The sequence below is a fragment of the Myotis myotis genome, unplaced genomic scaffold (assembly GCF_014108235.1).
Source record: "Myotis myotis isolate mMyoMyo1 unplaced genomic scaffold, mMyoMyo1.p scaffold_m19_p_2, whole genome shotgun sequence".
In the NCBI taxonomy this organism is placed as follows: domain Eukaryota; kingdom Metazoa; phylum Chordata; class Mammalia; order Chiroptera; family Vespertilionidae; genus Myotis; species Myotis myotis.
Window position 1 is genome coordinate 3,475,014 of NW_023416324.1, and position 23,402 is coordinate 3,498,415.

General features: G+C 52.2%; 1 protein-coding gene across 3 annotated transcripts; it reads right to left on the bottom strand.

The window, feature by feature from the left end:
• Positions 1-7,642: 7,642 nt before the first annotated feature.
• On the bottom strand, positions 7,643-22,364 carry ENO1 (enolase 1). Of its 3 annotated transcripts, none has more exons than XM_036350927.1 (12): positions 22,340-22,364; positions 19,337-19,430; positions 16,699-16,794; positions 15,359-15,417; positions 13,492-13,561; positions 12,928-13,061; positions 12,161-12,383; positions 10,875-11,072; positions 9,946-10,147; positions 9,384-9,492; positions 9,121-9,179; positions 7,643-8,071 (listed from the first exon to the last, which is right to left on the bottom strand). In XM_036350927.1, the coding sequence occupies exons 2-12, from the start codon at positions 19,419-19,421 to the stop codon at positions 8,002-8,004; spliced, it is 1,305 nt and encodes a 434-aa protein (XP_036206820.1). In that variant the 5' UTR covers positions 19,422-19,430; positions 22,340-22,364; the 3' UTR covers positions 7,643-8,001. The 3 variants fall into 3 exon arrangements, with proteins under 3 accessions (XP_036206820.1, XP_036206819.1, XP_036206821.1); XM_036350926.1 differs by lacking the exon at positions 22,340-22,364 and adding an exon at positions 21,398-21,536; XM_036350928.1 differs by lacking the exons at positions 16,699-16,794; positions 22,340-22,364 and adding an exon at positions 21,398-21,553.
• Positions 22,365-23,402: the final 1,038 nt, after the last annotated feature.

The following is a 23,402-nucleotide window of genomic DNA, read 5'->3' on the forward strand; positions in this document are numbered from 1 at the left end:
GCAGGGCTAGCTCGCCTGCTAGCTGCCTGCTGCCTGCTGCCCAGTGAAGGAGTGGGGAGGATGAGCCCAGAGAAAGGGCCAGGACTACCCCGAAGGGGCGCCTCCTTACCTGGTGTGCCCTGCAGGCCGCTCTTGCCCCTCCCTGGCCCTGGCCCTGACTTTCACCCTAGGGTGGTGGAAAGAGGGGCACCTCGCTCTCATGCGGGGTTAGGGTATGTGGGAGTAGGGGTAGCTGGAGCCGCACCAGCAGAAGCGGGAGGAGGCTTGGGGTCCTTCCCGTGGTCGCAGGCATCACACACACACACACACACACACACACACACACACACACACACACATCTGGGGTCCTGGTTCCACAAGGGCAGACCGATTTCATGCTGACTTGGGGGTTTTCTGGTTTGGCAGGTTTAAGCTCAGTGAAGGCAGCCCTCACTGCCCCCTAAGGGCTCTTTTCTTTTTCCTGGTTTTTTTAAATATATCTTATTGATTTTTTACAGAGAGGAAGGGAGAGAGATAGAGAGTTAGAAACATTGATGAGAGAGAAACATCCATCAGCTGCCTCCTGCACACTCCCTACTGGGGATGTGCCCGCAACCAAGGTACATGCCCTTGACCGGAATTGAACCTGGGACCTTTCAGTCCGCAGGCCTACGCTCTATCCACCTAGCCAAACCAGTTAGGGCTCTTTTCTTAAGGACAAGAGAGGCACAGGAGGGTGAGGCGGGTGGGGGGCTCATTCTCTACAAATACCACCTTTCCAGCAGGTTTAAAAAAAATACTTTTATTGATTTCAGAGAGGAAGGGAGAGGGAGAGAGAGATAGAAACATCTGTGATGAGAGAGAATCATTGATCGGCTGCTTCCTGCACAACCCCTAATGGGGTCGAGCCCACAACCCCGGCATGTGCCTTTGACCAGAATCAAACTCGGGACCCATCAGTTCACAGGCCGAAGCTCTATCCACTGAGCCAAACTGGCTAGTGTTTTCCAAGTGTTTAAGGTGACCTGTTGACAGCGGTTATGACTTAGGTAAAAATGACATCTTTTCAACAAATAGTGCTAGGACCACACTATGCGTGTGCAACAGCTTACACAAAAGTAAACTTGAGTAGCTCACAGACCTAAATGTAAGAGCCAACCTATTGAACTCTTAAAAAGAAAAGTGCGTATAAATCTTTAAGACTTTGGATTAGACAATGGTTTCTTAAAAACTGGGTCAAAGCATAAGCAACAGAAGAAAAAAATTAATTGGGTTTCATAAAACTTAGAAACTTTTGCGCATCAAAAGACATTATCATCAAAGTGAAAAGGCAGCCCGGCCAGTGTGGCTCAGTGTTTGAGCATCGACCACTAAGAGATCACGGTTCGATTCCCAGTCAGGGCACATGCCCAGATTGCGGGCTTGATCCCCAGTATGGGACGTGCAAGAGGCAGCCAATCAATGATTCTCTCTCATCATCGATGTTTCTATCTCTCTCCCTTTCCCTTCCTCTCAGAAATAAAAAAAAAAAATTTTAAGTGAAAAAACAAATGACAGACTGGGAGAAAATATTTGCAAATCATATATTTTGCATATATTTCTGATAGTAGCAATAAAATATAAAGAACTCTATAACTCAGCAACAAGACAAACAACCCAATTAAAAAAAATAGCCAACTGGCCCTAGCCGGTCTGGCCCAGTGGATAGAGCATTGACCTGTGGACTTCAGGGTCCCGGGTTTGATTCCGGTCAAGGGCACATGCCTGGGTTGCAGGCTCCATCCCCAGTAGGGGATGTGCAGGAGGCCGCCATTCAATGATTCTCTCTCATCATTGATGTTTCTATCTCATTCTCCCTCTCCCTTCATCTCTGAAATCAATACAAAAAAATATTTAAAGAAATAATAAATAAATAAATTAAAAATGGCCAAATGACTTGACAGTTCATCAAAGATAAACAATAGCCAATAAGCAATGAAGAGATTTAACCTTTTTAGTCTTTAGGGAAATGCAGATCAAAACCACAGTGAGATACCACTTCATACCTACTGCGATGCCATAATGAAAACATGGAAAATAACAAATATTGATAAGGATATAGAGAGACCACAACCTTCATACATTACGGGAGGGAATGTAGAATATGGAGCCACCGTGGAAACAGTTTGGTGGCTCCTGCAAAAGTTAAACATAGAAGGTACCTTACGACCAGCAGTTCCACCGCCAAGCACATATCCAAAAGAATCAAAAGCAGGGAATGGAACACATATCTGTACACCGATGTTCATGGGAGTATAACTCGTAGTAGTCAGAAGGTAGAAATCCAAGTGTCTGTCAACAGATGAATGGGTAAGCAAATGTGGTATATCCATGAAATGGAATATTATTCAGCCATAAAAGGAATTAAGTATTGACACATATATAACCTTGAAAACACCATGCTAAGTAAAATAAACCAGACACCCCCCCCCCAAAAAAAGATAAATACAGTGGGGCCTTGACTTACGAGTTTAATTCGTTCTGTGACAGAGCTCGTAACTCAAATTACTCTTATGTCAAATCAAAAGTGAACGAGTGAGACACGTGATGCTGGGCTGATGCTGTGGCGTTCACTGTGATGTTCGCTGCGCCAACTAGTGGTGGGGTATCTGAAGCTGGCTCATAACCCAAATTTTAGCTCCCAGCTCAAAGCAAAAAATCGGCCCAGAGACAGCTTGTATCTCGAAAAACTCGTTAGTCGGGACACTCGTAAGTCAAGGCCCCACTGTATTGTACAAGAGCCTTATATAAAACTAGAGGCCCAGCACCCAAGAAATTGTGCGTGGTAATGGTCCCTAGGCCTAGCCTGGCCTCCATCGCATGGCCTCTGCCGCCACGTGAAGCTTCCTGCCCCAGATGCTCCGCGAAACTGCCCCCGCACCGCCACTGCCCAGTGAGGCTCCCCCACCCTGTGCCTGCTCTGCGAAACTCACTGCCGCCTGGGTGACTGCTTCGCTAAGCTCAGGACCACCCCACGAAGCAGCCCACCACCGCTGCTCAACAGCACCCCCCCCTTTCCCACCCCGCCCCACTTCATGGTGAGCAGCTCGGGGCCCGGGGGAGGGGAGGGACTGAGAGGTGCTCCATGCACTCATGGTGACTGGTCGCCTGTTTGGTCGTGATGGCCCCTAGCTCTTTACATATATGAGGATACCTACAGTGGGCAAATTCATAGAAAAAAGAATAAAAGTTACAAGAGGTCGGGGGGAACAGGAAATGGGGAGTTACTGCCTAATTGTGTGCCGGGTTTCTGTTTGGGATAATAAAGTTCTGGAAATAGTTGTTGTGATGATTATATGACACTTTGGATGTACTTAATGCTGGTAGAATTATACACTTGAAAATGGTTAACAGGGTAAATGCTGCTATGTGTATGTTGCCACAATTAAAAACAAAAAGACTGGGGCATTGTCTTGTACAGTAACTTCTCCATAATGGGGTCAGGGGCCCTAGAGAAGTCTGAGCCAGGGAAGCTGCCCCCACCTACGCCCACACATGCCCCCCTAAAATATGTGCAGTCACGGCTGCGGTCTGGTTGCTAAAAGAGGTTGCAGGAGGTGACTGTCTGAAGCAAGAGCCAGCCTCCGAAGTGGTGGCTGTGTGAGGGTGATGTTGGAGGGTTTTAATTGCTCCTGAATTAATGTGCTTACTTCTCACCCCTGGGGCGCCTGGGTTTAATTACTGTCTTAGGTCACATATGCAAATGAGTCTGCAAGCCATCCTGGTCCCTGTGGACAGCATGCAGCCTGATTACCAAGCCCTCACACTTCCCAGGAAGAAGCAGGATGCCACTGGCCAGATGGCCTCCCATTAAGAGCTGAGGGGAGTAATTAGATGAAGGTGGCGCCTGCCTGCCCCGTTTCTGGGTCTTAGATGAGCTGGAGAGCTCCAGGCTGTGTCTGGGAGCCTTGCTGCCTGGGCAGAGAAGCCTGGAGTACCTGAACCCTCGGAACCCTTTGGCATAGAGGATTTTATAGAAGAGAGAAGCGGGCAGGTAGATTGCAGGGGAGACTGTGGACCAAGAGCTGCAGGTTCAAAAGCTGAGAACGGGCCACACGTGTAAGGGGAGCGGCAGGTGGGACCACAGCAGCCAGGAGCAGTGAACAGCCTACTGTTGCCTCCTGGGAATGCAAGCCCAGTGCCATCCATCTTCCAATCCGTTATAACCCAGAATTGTAATTTTTACAAGAAATCTGTGTTTTAGATTTTGACAATTAGAATTTTTTAAAAACACTGGGTCTGGGAGTTGGGGTGGAGTTGACTGGGAAGGGGCTCAAGGCACTCTTGGGGGTGCTGGCAACACTGCCGTGACCGACGCTGGCTGCTCGGTGTCTTTGTGAGAACACACCAAGCTGTACTAAGTGGGTGCCTATTAGTGCATGTAGATTGCACCCCAAGCTGTTAAACACATTGGGTCAGTGGGTCCTAGCGCTTCCCCCGGTTGCTGCGAACATCCCACCCCACACTGGCTCCCTTTCCTGTTTAATCGCGACCACCGGTCCTTTACATGCTCTGAAGGCCTCCCTCCCGCTTCCCTGTACCTCGTACGTGTCAGCACCTGATCGCTGAATTCACGTGCTCATGCACAGCACTCACCCTGTTGTAACCCGGGGCTGGCAAACGAAGCAGTGGTTCAGAGGAGGGCTCCGCACCGTGGCTGCTGGCAGGGACCGGAGTGGGGTGGGGGGCGGTGTTGGCATTCCCACTGCTTGAAGGAGAGCGGACTCCGCTGCTGCCACAGGCCTCAGCACAGGACTCCAGGAGGCAGGCCACTGCTGAGCCCCCTCCCCGCAACAGGGCGCAGATCGATCGTGGACTGGCCTCAGCTGCTTTCATTTAGAAAGCACCAGGGCTGGGGGTTTCAGGGGAGGCCTGGCCCCGTGGGAGCAGCTGGGGAACTTTAATGGCTGCTTTCTTTGTACCTCCCTGAGGCGGAGGTACTTGGTCTGGGCAGTGAGGGCTTGGGAGCCTCCCAGCTGATGGTAGTTCGGGCCGAATTAGACCCACATTTCCAATCGGCTTTTGTTTGAATGGCAGAGATGTAGTCATTTGGAAGTTGGAGGACACGAGATACACATTTTTTAAACTTTCCACTTTTTAAAAATTTTATGGATTTTAGAGAGGGAGGGAAAGAAACACCAATTTGTTGTTCCACTTATTTATACTGCCGGGGTCCAACCCCAGCAGGTCCAGGGGTCCCCAAAGGTGTAGACGGAGTCGGCGAAGAAGGAAGGACACGGAGACAGTGTTCAGTTGATCAGCAGCCTAGCCAGGATCTCTAGCCAGGATCTCCAGCCAAGTTCTGGTCTGGATCTCCAGCGAAGTTCTGCTGTTTATTGTTTTGTTACATCCGTATTTATACCAGTTGATTTTAATCCTGTCAATTTCTATTACAAAGGTTAGGGCGTTTCTTATCTCCATTCCACGGAGTAAAGATTATGTAGCTTAAGCATGATTGTTTGTAGTGATTAACTACCCGCCTGGCACTTAGTTAAGGAGTTTCATCCCCTCCCTGACTTCAGGGAAAAATTCCTACCTGGGGAAACAACCTTTCTAGGAGAGGCATCCCCTCCCTGACTTCAGGGAAAAATTCCTACCTGGGGAAACAACCTTTCTCGGAGAGGTGACCTTGGTTAAAACACACAGCGCTAAGGGGAGCAAACATATTAAGAACAGTATGCTATATACACCAGGTCCCTTGAAACATATGCTGTGCAGATGTTTCTATCCTGCAGCGACTGTGTCAAGCAGCAAGGATGGACCGGCTTCCGGCATATACATTCATTGGTTGATTCTTGTATGTGTCCTGCCTGGATCAAACGCACAACCAACCCAGCAGTCGTCCGTGGACCACTGATGGTCTGTGAGGTCCGAAAGGTTGGCAACCACTGCTCTAACCCAACGGTCACCCAATTAGGGCTGGACCTGCTTTGCTTTTTTTTTTTTTTTTTTTTGTTAATCCCCACCTGAGGATATTTTCTCCATTGATTATTAGAGTGGAAAGGTGGGGGAGAGGGGAGACACATGGCTGTTTCCGCAGCATGCACCCTGACAGGGGCTGGGATCTAACCTGAGACCCTGTGGTGCACGGACCAATGCTCTAACCACTGAGCACCAGCCAGGGTTCTATGTCATTTTATTTTCCTCAAAACATGTGTATTGCCCTGGCTAGACATTTCAGTTGGTTAGAGCGTTGTCCTAATACATCCAGGTTGCGGTTCAATGCCTGGTCATGGATAAGTGGAACAACAAATCGATGTTTCTGTCTAAAAGTCAATTAAAAAACAAACAAGCCCAGAGACTGCAAACATATGCTAACAAAGATGTTTCCTTAAAAACACAGTTCCTGTAAACTCATGTGGTCCAGAGACATGTCCAACACCCCAGGCCACTATAGAGCCCAAACACAGCTTCCTGGAAAATGGGTCAACAGTGCCTGTCCCGCTTCAGACAGGGCCCCAGGAACAGGTCCCTTGGTCAGCAATTCTGCCAATCAATGCAAGGAACGGCTTCATTTCTGCTGCATCAGTTGTCAGTCACCAGTACTTACCGGGGCCTCACCATCAAGCCCCATTCGCGGCAGTCTTTCAGAGAGGAATGTACCTGAAAGGATTCCTACCTACACTTGCCCTTGAACCCAAGAGTGATAAATGCCTTTACCTGCCAGTCACTGTTTTAAAAACCAGAGTCAAATTGTTGACATTACAGCAAACTGAAAAATACTCATGCCTATTTGCCGCTTTGGAGTTAGATAAAGCCGCCAGTAAGACTGCCCCGCCCAGCTGGATAACTCATTTTCCTCAGAATCAGTTCTCAGATAGAAAGCAGTCATGAAAGCCTGGAAGGGCTAGTGTGTGAGGCTGTGTGAGTTATGCCATGAGTGGTGGAAGCAGGGTTTTGTATGGTCATAGTTTGGAGATCATGGTTTAAGATGTGAATGGGTGCAGACTAAACAAGGGCTGAACTATGATGGCTTTGTGAGGTCACCTTAAGCAGAGCCTGTTATCTAGGTACTAATCGAGGTATTACTGTAAAGCTATTTCCCAGACATAACTGTAAACACTGATCAGCTGACTTTAAGGAATCACCCTGAGTGATCTGCACAGGCCTGACAGAATCAGGTATGTCTTAAATCAGGGCTTCAGGTCCTCATACCACCCCCCACCCCCCGCCCCCCTCCGGAAATCCCACCTGTGAACTGGCACCTTACCTGGCCAGTGGAAGTGTCCTGGTCACCTCCCTTCTGATTAACTGCCCTATGGATTTTGGATTTGCTCAGACAAACCCTACAATCACAGAAGCTAATTCCTTGTGATAAATCTCTTAATAGAGATATCTTCACTTACAGGTGCTTCTGTGGGTTAAATCCTGAGAGGAAAGCAATGATTAAGAATGCCCACCAGGGGGCCTCCTCGTCTCAACTGAATATTAAAGCACAACTCAATAGGCTGATTAAGTTATATTAGGGGAAGAAACATACACACTACACTTCAAGGGGCAGATGTAATAAACTCCTCGTCCTTTTTTTCACAACGCACAGCCTCTAACTAACTCTTGCAGGCCAATGGCAATGCCCCGTGAGTTCACGACACAAGGACAGACAGACTCACACACGCACACAGAGTATTCCTAAGGACACTGAAGACTTTATTTTGCACACAAAACCACTGGGGATCTTGCCTGTGGACACCTCGGAGATTACAATGTAGATGCACTTGGCTCCAGACACTTGAGAAGCGAGGTGAGAAGAACAATGATTTGGACCAGTCATATGACTACAGGGCTAGGGTTTCCACCAGGGTTCCGATGTCAGGCTTGGCTTTGTAGCAGTTCTAAGAAGCAGTGAGAACACCACAGGGAGGGGAGAGGCAGAGGCCCCTGCAGGTATCGGCTGGGGGCCTTGGGCTGCCCGTGCAGATGTCAGGAGCAGAAGTCTAATTAGCCGACTGGTGACCGCGGGGCTCGGGCTCACCTGCCCAGAGCTTACTTGGCCAGGGGGTTTCTGAAGTTCCTGCCAGCAAACTTGGCCTTGCTGCCCAGCTCCTCCTCGATTCTTGGGAAGCAGATGGATAGAGGGGGAGGGAAACACAGAAGTCAAATCTCAACTCAGTACGTTTTCTCACCCAGATAAGTCAAGACAACTTATTCTTGAATCCTCTAAAATTGAGCGTTTCTGAGATGCTGAGAACACTCAGCTCCCTTCCGCCCAATCCACTCGGCAGATTGTCATCCATCTGCAGCCCCATCTCCTCCTCTCCACCCCCTCAATGTTTCAATTGTTATTTCTTTAAAAATGAAAGGCAGCCCTGGCCAGTTCGGCTCAGTGGATGGAGCGTTGGCCTGCGGACTCAGGGGTCCCGGGTTCGATTCCAGTCAAGGGCATGTGCCTTGGTTGAGGACACAACCCCAGTGGGGAGTGTGCAGGGGGCAGCTGATCAATGTTTCTCTCTCATCAGTGTTTCTGACTCTCTATCCCTCTCCCTTCCTCTTATGGGAAATCAATAAAATATATTAAAAAAAAAATGAAAGGCAAATCCAGTTTCTCTAACAAGCAAGCAGCATGGGGAAGGAAGTAGGGGAACTTAGTGTGAACATGGGATACCAAACAGATGAAAACGTGGCGCTGACATAGACTTTCTACTAATTTGGGGCACCATAATGATAGCGCAGTTATCTAAACAATATCCTGATCTGAAAAAGATACACACTGAAGTACATGAAATCCTAAGTCATTTGGAATTTGCTTTAAAATCACAAGCAGGGTGTAGAGACAAGCATGGAGGAACAGTGACAGCTGTCGAGTCTGGGTGATGTTTCTTTTATGCTTAAAAATTTCCAGGATTGAGGTAGAAGCGAGTTATAAAATCATTAAGGCTTTTATAATTTTACATGTGCAACGGGGAGTGTTCCCTCTACCACCAGCAGATGGCAGCATTGCACAGATCAGGACCTGCTTTGGGGCCATGCTACAGGCCACCTTAGGTTCTGCAGCCATCTCTGCTCTAGTCTGGCACTGCTCAGGCCCCTGAACTGCACACGCCCCAGAGCCAGGAGCTCCTAGTGGAGGGCAGTACCCACACCCAGGGCAGGCAGCCTCTTTACCTGAGGATCTGGTTGTACTTGGCCAAGCGCTCCGATCGGCAAGGAGCACCAGTCTTGATCTGGAGGAGAAAAGACAGGTCATGCTTGCTTACAGTGGGCCTCGAGTCTTGGGAGACATTTTGGGCAAGGGGAGCGTGTTATGGTGAGAAAACCATTTCTTAAGGAGGATCTCTGACCCTAGGAAGAAGGGGACAAAGGGACCTACACAGACACACACACATGAAAAAGGGGCCTCCAGGACCCCATTTGTGGGAGCTCCTTACCTGCCCAGTGCAGAGCCCCACCACCAGGTCGGCGATGAAGGTGTCCTCAGTCTCCCCGGAGCGGTGGGACACCATGACGCCCCACCCGTTGGACTGGGCCAGCTTGCACCTAGAAGCAGGAAACAACCCAGATGCCGCTGACTCCATTTCCACCGGAGCCCCTGGCCCTCTGATGGCCCGACTCACCACCCCTGGCAGGAGACCAGGGAGGGATCTGATGACCCTCGCCCTCTGCATTCACTCGACCCCAGACGGACCTCATCAGCCCTCTAGCCACATTTAAAAACCTGGGTTCAGCCGTCCTGAGGGGAATGAGACTTGTCTTCCCCTGACATTCTCCGGGAGAAATGAAATTATAAGTCTGGGGTCATGAAGCGGATCAGGATTAGGCAACAACTGCCTAAGGCCCTAGTCCCCTTGGTGACATTGCTCACTTCACAAGCCACTCCAAGTTCCAATGTGAAACCCTGTTACAGCTCCAGGCAGGAGGGCCCCCTACACAGAGAGGAGCTCCCAGAAGCTCGGACCCCCGCCGCGTGGGGCTGCTCCCGGGGACACTCACGCCTGAATAGACTCGGTCACGGAGCCGATCTGGTTCACTTTGAGCAGGAGGCAGTTGCACGACTTCTCGCTCACGGCCTTGGCAATCCGCTTCGGGTTGGTCACTGTGAGGTCGTCCCCCACCACCTGGATCTCCGTGCTGGCAGTGAACTTGCGCCACGCTTCCCAGTCGTCCTGGTCGAAGGGGTCTTCGATCGACACCACTGAGGAGAGGAGGGCCACGCCTCATCAGTGTGAGCCCCCAGCCTGCGGACGGCGGCCTAGCCTCACTTCGCAGCCCGCCTGGCCTCACACCCCTCACCTGCAGGGCAGGAACGGCTCCGGCTCATGTGTTAGAACACTCTGCTCCCCTCACTCCTGGAAAGACCGCCCACAACCCTGGGACTCGCGGTTACTACGTAAGCAGGCACTCACCTGCCTGTGGTGGGCTGCATCTGGGCTCTGCCCTAACCAGGTTATCTAGCTCCGCGGTTACACGCAGGGGCTTAACGGCAGCCTTTCTGGTCTGAAATCTCACCCCACCATATGCTGAGTGCCCTTGGGCAACTTACTGACTGCTGTGCCAGTTCCTCTCTCATAAAACGGTATGGAGAGTCCCTACCTATCCCGTGTACACTAAGTGAGCCCAGGGCCAGAGGAGCGCCCGGCCCAGGCTGCCTACAAGGCTCTCTCCTCACGGGTGTGACGAAGCGTTTGCTCAGGAGCTTGCTGGGACAGTGACAGAGAGCAGCCCACTGTGTAAACTGGCACTTAGAACCACCCGAGTCCTCTGCTGCACCAGGCACCCGCGAGGCCCCCTGCGCGGTGCGCACTGGAACCGGAAGAGCCCCAGCGGGGGCGCTGCAGCCGGCCGCCCACCCACTCTCACCCTGGTGCCGGCACCGCAGGCTTTGGCAGCTGGAGAAGGGGGACGGTGCTCGGAGCACTCACCTGGGTAGTCCTTGATGAAGGACTTGTACAGGTTGGCCAGCTCGTCGTGGGTGATGTACCTGTTGGGGTCATCGGGTGACTTGAAGTCCAGGTCATACTTCCCAGACTTGAAGAACTCGGAGGCAGCCACGTCCATGCCGATGACCACCTTGTCGGTGTAGCCGGCTTTCCCGATGGCGTTCTTCAGCAGCTCCAGGGCTGGAAAGAGAATGCGGTGACAAGTTTGGAAACCAGTCAGGTAGAGATAAAGTTTTCTTTAATAGCTGCCAAATGGGAACCGTAACAAAGAGGGGCTTTGGCCCCAACCATGTTTCAAGGATCCTGGTTCCCCTTTTCTGCTTTGGTCAGCACCCCTAGCGCACCACCAAGTGGGAAATCCAATCCTGACTCAGAAAAGAGGCGCTCACTGACAGCCGCTCCCGAACTTAGAACGAACGCTGTGCTGGCCAAGGTACAGTTACAGTGACCAGCGAGACCAGCTGTCCCGGGGCACGGGGCTTTAAACAGAGCAAGGCTGGGATTCGAGAGGGAGGCTGGTTAGGGGGGCCCAGGATGGGGCCGTCTCCAGAGCCCAGGCTCAGCCTCACCTGGCAGCACTACCTGTAGCGAAACTGAAACATGTGGCCTCTGTTCCACAGCAAACCCCCCCAAGCAGTCGGTTAGGTTAAGCCACGGAAGGGCCATTCTGCAGGGCAGATGGCCGATACATCACTATCCTATGGCTGACCCGAAGAGCAGGTGGACGTTCTCTCTCACCAGGTGCCCTTGAAGGTTACCAAGGAAGCTTGAGCCCCTTTCCTTCCAAAACAAAAACACTCAGCAGTGACTTCTTGTGCTAAGACTTCCTGTACCCTCCACTCAATTCTCACACTGAATTCTGTGCCTACGGATTCACAGCAAAACAGCTTCTGTGAGCATCCCTGTGGTTAAAGGAACACATATTATTGATCACAGTTCTGAACAGATGGTGTCTCCTTGAATAGAGATTTTAAATTCCTGCCATCGCCAGCGAGAACAAGAGAATAAACTGCCTCTACCCCACTTTAAGCAAACCACCAGGCTATTCAGAAGTCCAACTAGTAGAAAATTCCTATTTTTCTAAAATGAAGTACTTATTCCTACATCCCTCCCCAAACGCTGCAGTTTTGCACTTTGACTCTTGCTGAAGGCAGGCGGAAAGAGCTGCTCCGGGGTGGCAGGTGTGGAAGACCGGCAGATGGGGCGGGGGGGTAGGGGTAAGACGGGGACGTGGGGCAGAACTCAGGACGGGCCCTTCAGAGCCTCACCTTCCTTATTCTCCAGGATGTTGGGAGCAAAGCCACCTTCGTCCCCCACGTTGGTGGCGTCTTTCCCGTACTTCTCCTTGATGACGTTCTTCAGGTTATGGTAAACCTCGGCCCCAATGCGCATGGCTTCCCTGAAGTTGGCGGCGCCGACAGGGAGGATCATGAACTCCTGCATGGCCAGCTTATTGCCAGCGTGAGAACCACCGTTGATGACATTCAAAGCCTGGGAGAGGCAGAGAGAAGTACAGGCTCAGTCCAGAGGAGCCTGCCAGATGGCAAGCCACCAACATCCAACTGCACGGCCACGGGTGGCTGATAGCTCCCTGGTCACCCTGATAACCCCAATGGACACCATCAGAGGCACTCACCCTTCTAGCACTGGCTATTCCTTAGTGAATGCACACAGCCCAGCAAATACGATTTTCACCCCCTATCCTATATAATAAAGAACTAATATGCTAATTGGACTGAACAGCAGAAAGACTGTCCAGAAGGTCATCCGGACGAAACTGGGGCTGCGAGGGCCGAGCCCCTTGCACCAATTTCGTGCATCGGGCCTCTAGTCAATAATAAAGACCCGGGGACAGGGAAGCTGAGTCACCAGCTCAAGCTGACGCTTAGCAAGTGGCAGAGGAGTTGCCTGCCGCTGAGACCGCCAGAGCCTGCTCGCACCACCATGTTGGGAGCCACAGGTGGACAAGTTCATGACGTGGCGGTCTCGGGTCCCACGAGGAAGCTGATGCTCAATTCCTAAAGCAGCCACTCACCGGAACTGGCAGGACGACCTCGGTGTTGCCAGCCAGGTCAGCAATGTGGCGGTACAGGGGCACCCCCTTCTCAACAGCCCCAGCCTTGCAGACGGCCAGGGACACTCCCAGAATGGCGTTGGCACCGAATTTAGCTGGAACAGAACAGAGTTAAATGGAGGAATCCTTACTCATTAGCCTTTCTCCTGCTGCCTCCCCGCCTGCAAGTGCACCTTGGGTTGATCCTGAATCTTTTCCTCTCATCTCATTTACTCCCCATGTTCAAGCTAAAATGCAAACTGCATCCCAGGGGGCCTCACCTGCCTTTTTCCCGAGAAATCCCCTTTTCACTGTATGGACCTGCGTATAAAGGGCTCCTCTCTTTGAGAAACCCTCACACATGCTGCTGTCACCTGGTTATGCTCCTGACATTTGAAGCTGTGATTGACTAAGGCGAGGCAGGGAAATTCGGAGCGACCACAGATGTTCTTGTAGTTCCCTGAGGGACGATGTAACCTCTCCCCAAAGGGTTGCACGATCCCAGGAGATGCCACTTCCCAGCAAGGACCCCCTCGGACCACTTACACTTATTTTCCGTCCCGTCCATCTCTATCATCAGCTTGTCGATCTTCTCCTGCTCCACCACACTCAGCTTCTACAGGGAGAGGAAGTGAGGTCACCCCATTTGCATGGCCTTTGGGAGCGATATAAGTTTGGAACTGTATGAAGTCCACATCAGTTCTGGTATACATTTGTTTGGCAGGCAAAGGGGGAGCCGCACAGAACTTCCTTTCATCCCAGAGAAAACGGGAGACACAGACTGCCCTTCATTTGTTTTAATACCATCAGGCATTTCTCCAAGCACCAGGAATGCCTAAGGTCTGGTGTCCTTGTGGGCAAAGCTTAGTCGGCTCAGGGAGTCCGAAGTCACATTTTACACGACAGAATCAACTTGTGATGCTAAGTTAGGTGTTATGACTACAAGTAGTGTGACTTCCCAGGCAATAATGAGCAATTCACTGTTCAAACGAGCCAAGCTACTCAAAGGCAGTTCCACCTCAGTGGTGCCTCATGGCCATCTGCAACGACGCAAAATGCAGCAGCTGATGGGAGATGGGATTCTTGCAAAATTATCTAGCAAAACAGCTGATAAATGATCAAGGTGAATACTTTTGGAGAGATTATGAAAAAAAGTGGTATCTTGAAAACTGGCTCAATGTCAATTTTTAATAAAAATTGATTATTACTGCCCTAACCGGTTTGGCTCAGTGGATAGAGCGTCAGCCTACGGACTGAAAGGTCCCAGGTTCAATTCCGGCCAAGGGTATGTACCTTGGTTGCAGGCACATCCCCAGTACGGGGTGTGCAGGATGCAGCTGATGTTTCTCACTCATCAATGTTTCTAACTCTCTATCCCTCTCTCTTCCTCTCTGTAAAAAAATCAATATTATATATATATAAATAAAAAAATTATTACTTTAAAAACTTCATAATTGAATCATAACAATATATCATTTTATTTATAGTTCCTTCTAGAAAACTCTAACATAAAACTGTATGTAACTCCATCATGCCATGTTAACAACTTGGTATCTTTTGCTTTTTGACAAGACATCTGTGGGAAAAGTCAAGTTACTTAAGCAGCTGGCTTCAGGGACCAACCCTCACTACGAGTTAGATTGACGTATGTCCTCCCCAAGGGAAAAAACGCCCAGGAAAGCCCCGCGCACTGTTAGTCATGCCAGGTAAGGGCACAAAGAACAGGGCTGTTCGCCGACAGGGCAGTAACAAGAAACTGGGACTAGTTACAGAGTGCATGAAGGCCAGGCCAAAATAAGCCACCAGCATACAGGCTGCATTCTGAGGGGCGGGACCACACCCGAGAACAGACAGGCGGCTGTGGAGGGTTTGGGCTGTGAGAACGTCTCCAGCCAGGGGCTTTCAAATCACCCCCTTGTGCAAGGGCCACAGGAGCTATGGAGCGAGGAATAGACCTGCTGAGGAGGTCGGGCTTTTGGTCCCAGCCCCACTTCACCAACAGCAGCTCTACTTCTAATATGTTTACGTATTGGGGTCCCAAGTAAGACCGAACAAGAGCTCAACTGTTACGTCAGCAGAAATATAATAAATAATTCCACAGCTCATGAAAAATGAGTCAGTCACCATGGACACTACGCCCAACACCCCTGGATGTTAACTCCCCAAAGGGAAAGATAGTTGGAGGGAAGTCAGGGCTGTAAGGCAGCCCCCCCCCCCCCCCCCCAATTCCATGCACTGTTAGTTGTGGACACACAGGGAGTTGGTTAAAATGGCAAAATTATTCTCCTGCTGACAGGGAGTCCAACCGGCTTCTTCAGCGCTCAGAATGAGCTCCTCCAGAAACAGGGGCCCGCTGGCCCGGGAGGGCTCTGATGGCATTAATATTTATTCGTTCCCAGGAGGCAGGTCCTACCTTGCTAACCAGGGCAGGCGCAATAGTTTTATTGATGTGCTCAACAGCCTTGGAGACACCTAGAAGGAGCAATCAAATCAAATTACTGACATTAATGAAAAACAGGCTTGAGCAGCATTGCTGAGAACCAGATGCGAACCCAGCTAGTCCGAAGCCCACCAAAGACCTTCAATGGCACCTCCTTCAAATCCCCATCTCTCTCTCCCCCCGAAATCAAAGGACTTTCCGGCCCAGGCTCAGTGCTCACCTAGGAGCCGGGGTTAGAGCCGCACACAGAGCAGACACCTCAGTGTCTGAGGGGCGGTTAGTTGGCAAGACCATGCACTGGAAACACCAGCTGCAAAACTCAAGGGCGTGCAATGCGTTACCTGCGTGCACAAGGCAGGCGCCAGGAACTCATTAATATACTTAACGGGTCTGGAGACACCTGACCAGTCGAGATCGACAGAGAAGGAGAAAAGAACAGAAGAGAAAGGCTGTGAAGGACAGTGAGGGAGAGAGGAAACAGAAGGCGGGAGAATACTGCAGGGCCTGAGTTCACCCTCATTACAATCAAGGCACAGCACTGTCCTGGTTCAGACAAGTACAGGCCTGGGCCCCGAGCCACCGTAACCCGTGGGAGGGCCCTTTGCAGACAGACCACGGGGCAGACTGAGAACACTGCCTGCCTACAGCGCCATGGCCAGGCCCGGGCCCAGCGTTTCAATACTGCCCCGCCCCCGCAGCCTTCTTAGACTTTTTCGTATTTGTCCTCTTCCAGGGCAAATGGAGATTTTTTTTGCCTCTATAAGATTCTGTCTCTCTGGAAGAACCAATTTCTGCCCCTGGGGTGAGCCCGGTGACTAGCCCCCAGAGGCCAGCCCTGCCGAGTGATGCTGTGGATCAGTCAACAAAGATCAAGCTGCACACTGACCTGCAGGCCACCGTTAGCCAGACCTTCCAGATACTTCCCTCCTAGACCCCGCAGGGGGCGGATGGTCAGCGCTCAGAATGAGCCCTCAGAGCCCTCCCGGGAGACGGGCAAGGCTTTTTGTTAGTATTAATGAACGTGACTTCTTATCCAGAGGTTCCCTGGCCTACCCAGGAGTTTCACAGGCTGGAGACAAGCCACAATAGAAACAGACTGTAAGGCTTGCCCCAGCCCTGGCCGATGCGGCTCAGTGGTTGGAGAGTCAGCCCATGCACCAAAAGGGTCGCGGGGTCGGTGCCCAGTCAGGGTGTACGGGAGGCAATTGCTGATGTTAGTCTCTTACACTGGTGTCCCCCCCCTCCCCCTCCTCTCTCTAAGAGAACCCTAGGAGCAGCCACGCTCGAGGCAGCTTGTGGGCGCCGACGCTTACCCTTCCCCAGATAGCGCGTCTTGTCATTGTCACGAAGCTCTAGAGCCTCGTAGATACCAGTTGAGGCACCACTGGGCACAGCAGCTCTGAAGAGACCTGGGTGGTGAGGGAGAGGGAACGAAACAGTGACGGTTAGGCAACACAGTTACAGCCCTCACCCACTGATGACACGGGTTATAAGAAAACACTGTTACTTCCTTCCTCCAACTGGGAGACTCAGACTGTCTGTTCTTCCTGCCTTTCAGTTTGCATGATTCTGCAAGGCAGACCCTACAGCAAAGCTGGTGAAGTTCTTGAGTGTAAGAAGCTCTAGAGCAGAGCTTCTCAAACTGTAACATGCACACATCTTCCCTGGGGATCTTGCAAAAATGCAGAGCGCCAACCCGGAGCTCTGTGGGTCTGGGTCTCTAAGGAGCTCGCAGAGCTGGTGCCCACAGCTGGTCTGAGGCCCACGCCAGCAGCACTGCCCAATACAACACGCGAGCCACTTACGGGGCTTTACGATTTTCTAGCAGCTGTGCTCAAGTTGAAACTTAAAAACAGGGAGTAAATTTAACATTTAAATTCAATGTCTCCAAGATAGTATAATTTCAACTCATCATCAACAGCAACACTATGAGGTATTCCAGCCAGTCCAGCTGCAGGGCCCTGTTGCTAAGCCACCCTGGGACAACCTTGAGATCCGGCCACCAGCTTTCAAGTCTTGAAAGTATTGGCTTAAGAGGAAACCCTACGGCTCGGCCGTTCCAGTTTAAGCAGTGATAGTGCCACTTGGGGGTTCTCTGCAGAACAGGAAGCCAGAAAGCAGGACAGACTTGGGGAAGAGGAATCCAGATAACAAAGTGCAGAGTTTAACACCAGAACAGTCAAGCACGGAACCACCGTCTGCAGATACAGGAACCAGCCACCCAGCGAAGCTTGAACTGTGGAGTGGAAAATGCAAAGCTTGGGAGACAGTGTCAAAGTCGGTACCGAGGAGATCTGACCACACAGGGCAGACAGTCTCCTCAATCTTCTGGAAAGTGTGAGGCATTTCCCCACGGGAGGTCTGTGAAGAACTGGTGGGTGTGAAGGCAAATGAACAAAGAAAAACATCAGCTGGGCATTGTAATCAAATGGTATATTCGAATGCCTGTCGCTGCCATGACTGCGAGCAGGACACACGCGTGGCTCTCTATCCATCAAGCACTGGACCAGGTGAAGAAGGGACGAAAGCAACATGGCCCTAATGTGATCCAGGGACCTGGGGTGACAAGTGTGGGGCGGGTTTGACTGGAAGCAATGGACCACTGGGGGGGGGGGGGGGGGGGGAGTGGTTGGCTACACGGAAACTCTATACCTTCCACTCAACTCTGCTGTGAACGTAAAACTGCTCTAGAAAATAAACTCTAAGGAAGGAAGAAGTGATGAAAGGCTAACAAATCTACTATTTCCTGTTTTATCTGAAAAGGGTTAAGACACACAAGAGGGAAAGTTCCATTTATTTAAATTTTAAAAAAATTAATTTTAGTCATAAAATGTTTCAAAGAATATGGCCCCACTCCCAACATTCTTCTAGTGTCTTGGATCTTTTTTCGAGCCCATTAATTTCCCAGTGGAAAGTTCCACCGGCTGACTAAGCAAGCCAACCCGTAAGAGGCAAGGAAATCCTGGGCATCCTGGGAGCGCCCATGCACGCGCCCTACACCCCAGCTCAGAGGGAACCCCACTCTGAGAACGCCCGCCACAGTGGGTAACCAGAGGTAGAACACAGGCGGACTTTCGTCCAATGACATCTAGACTCGAGGGCTTTCTCTTCCTGGACAAGGAGGAGAGGAGAGGCGGCCAGGGCGGGAAGGGAAGGGCCTGTGAGTCACAGGTGTGACTCAGCTCTGACTGGCAGGTGTTCACGTGCTCAGCACACTGAGCGACTCTACCCAACCTCCTGCTCCAACCTCACCCACAATGCCCACTTAGAAGCTAGCTGAGGCGCTGGTGGAGGTCACACAGGCTACAGAGGAAATTTAAGAGTCCCCATCCTATTTTTCCATGTGAGCAAACTCTCCCTAGGGATAACTAAGGGCCTTTGGAACAGCCCAACACCCCAAAGTGAAGCCTGTCCCCGATCCCTGGTTAGAGAGCGATTTCTGGAAACAAGCTGACAGTGCTATATTCCATGTGCATTTGCTTCTCCGGTCACATCAAGCTTGGAAGCAAACCAATGATGGGCCTATTTAGGGTCAAGGGACACAGCAAGACCAGGACTCCTGCCTTACAACCCCCCATCCCCAGCCAGGAATCACAACCTACCAGCAGGTGCGGGCAAGAAAGGCGTTATTTCAGCAACAGACTGTTTCCTGCCTCAGGCTGTCACTTTAAGGAAGTTTTCAAAAGTGGAGTGTGGTGGAAGGAACTAGAGCAGGGTTCTCAACCTGTGGGTCGCGACCCCTTTGGCGGGCGAACGACCCTTTCACAGGGGTCGCCTAAGACCATCCTGCATATCAGATATTTCCATTACGATTCATAACAGTAGCAACATTACAGTTATGAAGTAGCAACGAAAATAATTATATGGTTGGGTCACAACATGAGGAACACTATTTAAAGGGCCAGAAGGTTGAGAACCACTGAACTAGAGAAACAGGTGGCGCATACATACCTTTTGCGGTGTAGAGATCCACCTCAACAGTGGGGTTCCCACGAGAGTCGAAGATCTCTCTGGCGTGCACCTTCAGAATAGACATGGTGAATGTCTGTGGGGAAAGAGTTCACACAATAAGCTATAACGCAGCCTTGGGACCATTCATTCAAGGGGTCACTTCCGAGGACTCCTAGACAGAACCTGGGCTGAATACTGGATGCATTCAGAAGGCCCAGAAACTGGGCGGCTAGTGTGGGGAGAAGCCTGCTGGGAAGCAGTGGGAATTGCTCCCAAGAAAGCAGGGTAGGCCAGCTTTGCAAGGCCTCGGGCCCCAGCAGCTCAGGCCTTGCCCTGTAAGCAAAGCCTGAAGAGGTGTGTGCCAGGGAAAAAGCAAAGCCAGCAGGAGAGATTCATGTGCCAAGGGAGAATGGCTGAAGAGGGGGCAGTTGGAAACTGATTATTGCCATTCGTTAAGGAGGGTTGGCATTGCCCATGGAGAGGCAAGGGGACAGGAAGGTCACAGGCAAAACCATTTAGCACTAAATATGGGTGGGGCAGGGGTGGAGGCAGGAGGAAAATCTGATTTGTAGTGGAACGGAGGATTTAACATTTGGGCCAGACTTCATCCAGCTAAACCGGAGGCAACAGCAGGCCGTCCCACTGGGGGTATTAGATAACCAGGGAGCTCCTTGGCCTCTGCACTGTGACCTTTGTCCTCCAGCTCTGGGCTTCCAAAACTCACAGGACTTGGGTCTTTAGTAAGATAAGGACACGTCAATAATGACACCAATTAGCAGTTTTCAAAGGGCATTTTACCCCATTTAAAAAGTAATTATGAGCTGTTATGATTTCTAAGTAGAGGGAAGATTCCATCTTTGAGCACCAGGGCACTCAAGGGCAGGGCCTTCCTTTAAAGGCCCTTAACGACATCATCGAAGCTGCAAGAGCAACAGCACATCCTAAAGGAACCTTTCGCAGGAGCGGGCCTAAGGAAGACTGGGGGCTGGTGTGGGAGAGGAGCTGAGTGTGCAGAAGCCATCACCCAGCCGGCTCCCTCCAATACACGCTCCGGGATGTTCTGAAGCAGCAAAGAGCATCTTCCCTTCTTTAAAGTCTCAAAATTAGGCCCTGAAGTCACTTCCGTGTAACAACGGAGCTTTACTCATGAGCGGATGGAAAGGTAGCGGGTTCTTATCTAACGTGCAAAAAAGCCATTGGTTTGTGCGCAGGTTTAGCCTGGATGCACTTTGAAGCACGTCTTCCCTTCGCCTCAGCGTCCCGTGCTGAGAGCTCATTTTCCGCTTCATTTTAGGGACATGAGACGAAGTAATCAACTTGTTCCATGACGTGAGAATAAAATTCAACGCGTGTTTAAACGATGTGGGAAAGTCATTGGGGCTCAGGGCGCACAGGCAGGCAGGAAGATGGGTCTCATCGGGGTCTTCACAGCTTTCCCCCTGCTGGGCCCGAGCCCCGGCCCTGGCCCCCGGGCAGCGTGGGCGGACCGCGTGGTCGCGGCCCATAAGCCCGGGGGCGACTCAACCCGCGGCCCGCGCCCGCCCGGGCGGCTTCCTTACAGCCACACCCTCCGTCGGTGCGACCGGGGCCGGGCCGGGCGATGTCGCCGGGAGGGCTCCCAACTCCACGGCTCGGCCGGGGCCGCCCCGAGATTAACCCCCTCGGAGGCTACATTATCGCCGCTCATTCCGGGGCAGCGACGGGCGGACACCCAGCCGCCACCTGCAGGCCCGGGGCCGCCCGCGGGCCCAGGGCGGCTGGTGGGGGAGGGGAAGGCGGCTCCCGCGCATCGTCCTCCCGGTCCCTCGCTCCATTTTAGGGCGGGCCCGGCTGGGACGAGCACCCCGGGCTAGGCCTGCATCTCCCCCAAACCTTCACTCCCAGCGCCTGGTCCCGTGCAGGTCTGTGGCCTCGCCCCTCCGTAACCCAGGCGGTCCCTCCGGGAGAGCCGGCGCTGCGCCCCCGCCGATCCCCCGGAACCGTGTCCGAAGCGCCGGAGCCCCCCGAGGACCCCGCGCCGCCCGCCTGGGCGCCTGCTGGGGGCCCCTCGCGAGCCCTTACCTGGCCGCCGGACGTCGCCCGAGGAAGAAGGGAGCAGCGGACACGCGGGGCGAGCGCTTAGTCACAATGTGCGGCGCGGAGGGGACTGAGCCTATGCCTGCGCCGGAGGCCGGGACTTCCCGCCCGGCCCCGGGAGGCCCCGCCCCCGCCACGCCCCTTCCGTGCCGCCGCGCCATTGGCCCGGCGCGCTGTCACTCGGACCCTCCCCTCCGGGAAACGGGGCGATTCAGGCCCCTGCGGCTGCGGGAAGGAGGGGGGCGACGACCCGCGGGGGTGGGGCGCTGCAGGGCTGGGGGCCCCTGGCTCCCCGGCGGCTGGGTGGGGGTGCGGGCGAGGCCCCGCCCCACTTTACTCCCTCCCCCCGTTGGGACCCCCGGTTCCGTGGCGCGGTACCCCAGGGGAGGGGCGTGGTGCGCGGCCGGCATGAGGCTCCCGGGATCCGTCACGTACTCCGAGTCCCGCACGCACGCAGCGTCGCTCCGGCGCCGCACGTCGGGCCCCCGACCTTGATGACGACCTTCGCAGCCCCGCCCTTCTCTCCGCCGCTCCCCCACCGCCCCGCAGCGGGGCGTCGGAGACCCCGTCGCCTTGAGACGCGGGGGGCCGGAGGGGGGTCCTCGGAGCCGTGTCTTCCCGCCCCCTCCCCGGGGCCTGGTGCCCCCGCCGGCGCCTGTGCGCTGGGCTCCCCGCCGCCGGCCTAGGTGACCCCGTCCTTTTGTCCTTGTGCGAGGGTCAGACTCGAGTGCCAGGCCCGATGGCCGAAAGGAAGTTCGCTTTGGTTTGACCACAGCCAGTCCGGTTCGAGCGCGTCGCTTCCTGCGTGTCACGCACAGCTCCGCGAGCATCCGCGGAGTCAGTTCATCCATTCACCCTGTTAATGTGGCATCTCGAAAGGAGACGTCCTCCCCCTCCCTCCCCGCCGCCGCGGGGGAGCCCATCTACCTGGCTTCCTGCGAAGCGCGCGTGGAAGCATTTGGACCGGATTTGCACACGGATGCGGGGGTTTTCTCAAAGCTGGAAGCAGGACATACTCTACGGTAGTCTGGAAAATGAAGCAGGAAGGTGTGAGCGCAGTGATTTTCCATTTCCGATAAAAAAAGAACAGAACATTTCACATCTGTTCTGCAGCACACGCCCCCGCTCCAAGCGGGTGCTGAGGCCATCACTTAGCTTTCTAGTAGAGTCATTGTTGTATTTCTCAGCATTCCTCTTGGTCTGTAAGTCTGAAGGCTAAAACGATGCCATTCGTAGCCGTATTTTCCAATTGCCTTGCATAGACACATTCTAATGTGTATTTGGATTTAATTATTATTTCTTCTGGTCAGCAGCAAAAACTGCCTTTCTTCCTTAATTCCTAGCATTAAAATATATATATATCTCCCAATGCTACTGGCTTAGATGTCCAAGACATCCAGTAAAGGTGAAGGTGAAGAAGACCTTTTGAATCCACGGTATTTTTTTTCCACTAAGAAGCAAGAACTTTAGGATTAAATTAAGCAAAAACAACAACAACAACAAGGAAATTGTAAAATGTTTCCTAAAGCATCAGATGAACTTTGCAAGCAGAATTTGTGATTTCACCAGCCATAAACTGACGTTTCAGACTGCTTAAAACCAAGATCCCAGCCCTATGACTCAGCAGCTAAATCAACAGCCAACATCTCTTAAATCGTCTCTACAGAAATCAGCTCTTACTTTCAGAGGAATTTTAGGGTGTGGCCCTTAACAGGCTCCAAAACAATCTTTTATTTTACCTTAAAGTGGTTAGAGAGAGAAACTGCTCTCTGGCCAGAAACAGTGATTCCTCGCAGGAAATCAAATGTGGAACATGATCACAGATAGCTGCTGTTGCAAGATTCTTGGGACCACAGCACAGAGTCCTGAGCCAGCACTTGGACCTCAAATTGTAGCTCACATGTTAACGATTAATGGTGCCCTCAGATCTTTCCCAAAACCCACAGGCTGCCAAATGCCCTCCTCGTCTCCATGGCTCCTGAGGCTTTGT

Coding starts and splice junctions, on each gene's coding strand:
- ENO1 (XM_036350927.1), bottom strand. CDS start 19,421: ATGTCTATTCTGAAGGTGCACGCCAGAGAGATCTTCGACTCTCGTGGG. Junction 16,795..19,336: donor GGATCTCTACACCGCAAAAG/GTATGTATGCGC, acceptor CTCACCACCCAG/GTCTCTTCAGAGCTGCTGTG. Junction 8,072..9,120: donor AAGTACAACCAGATCCTCAG/GTAAAGAGGCTG, acceptor CTGCTTCCCAAG/AATCGAGGAGGAGCTGGGCA.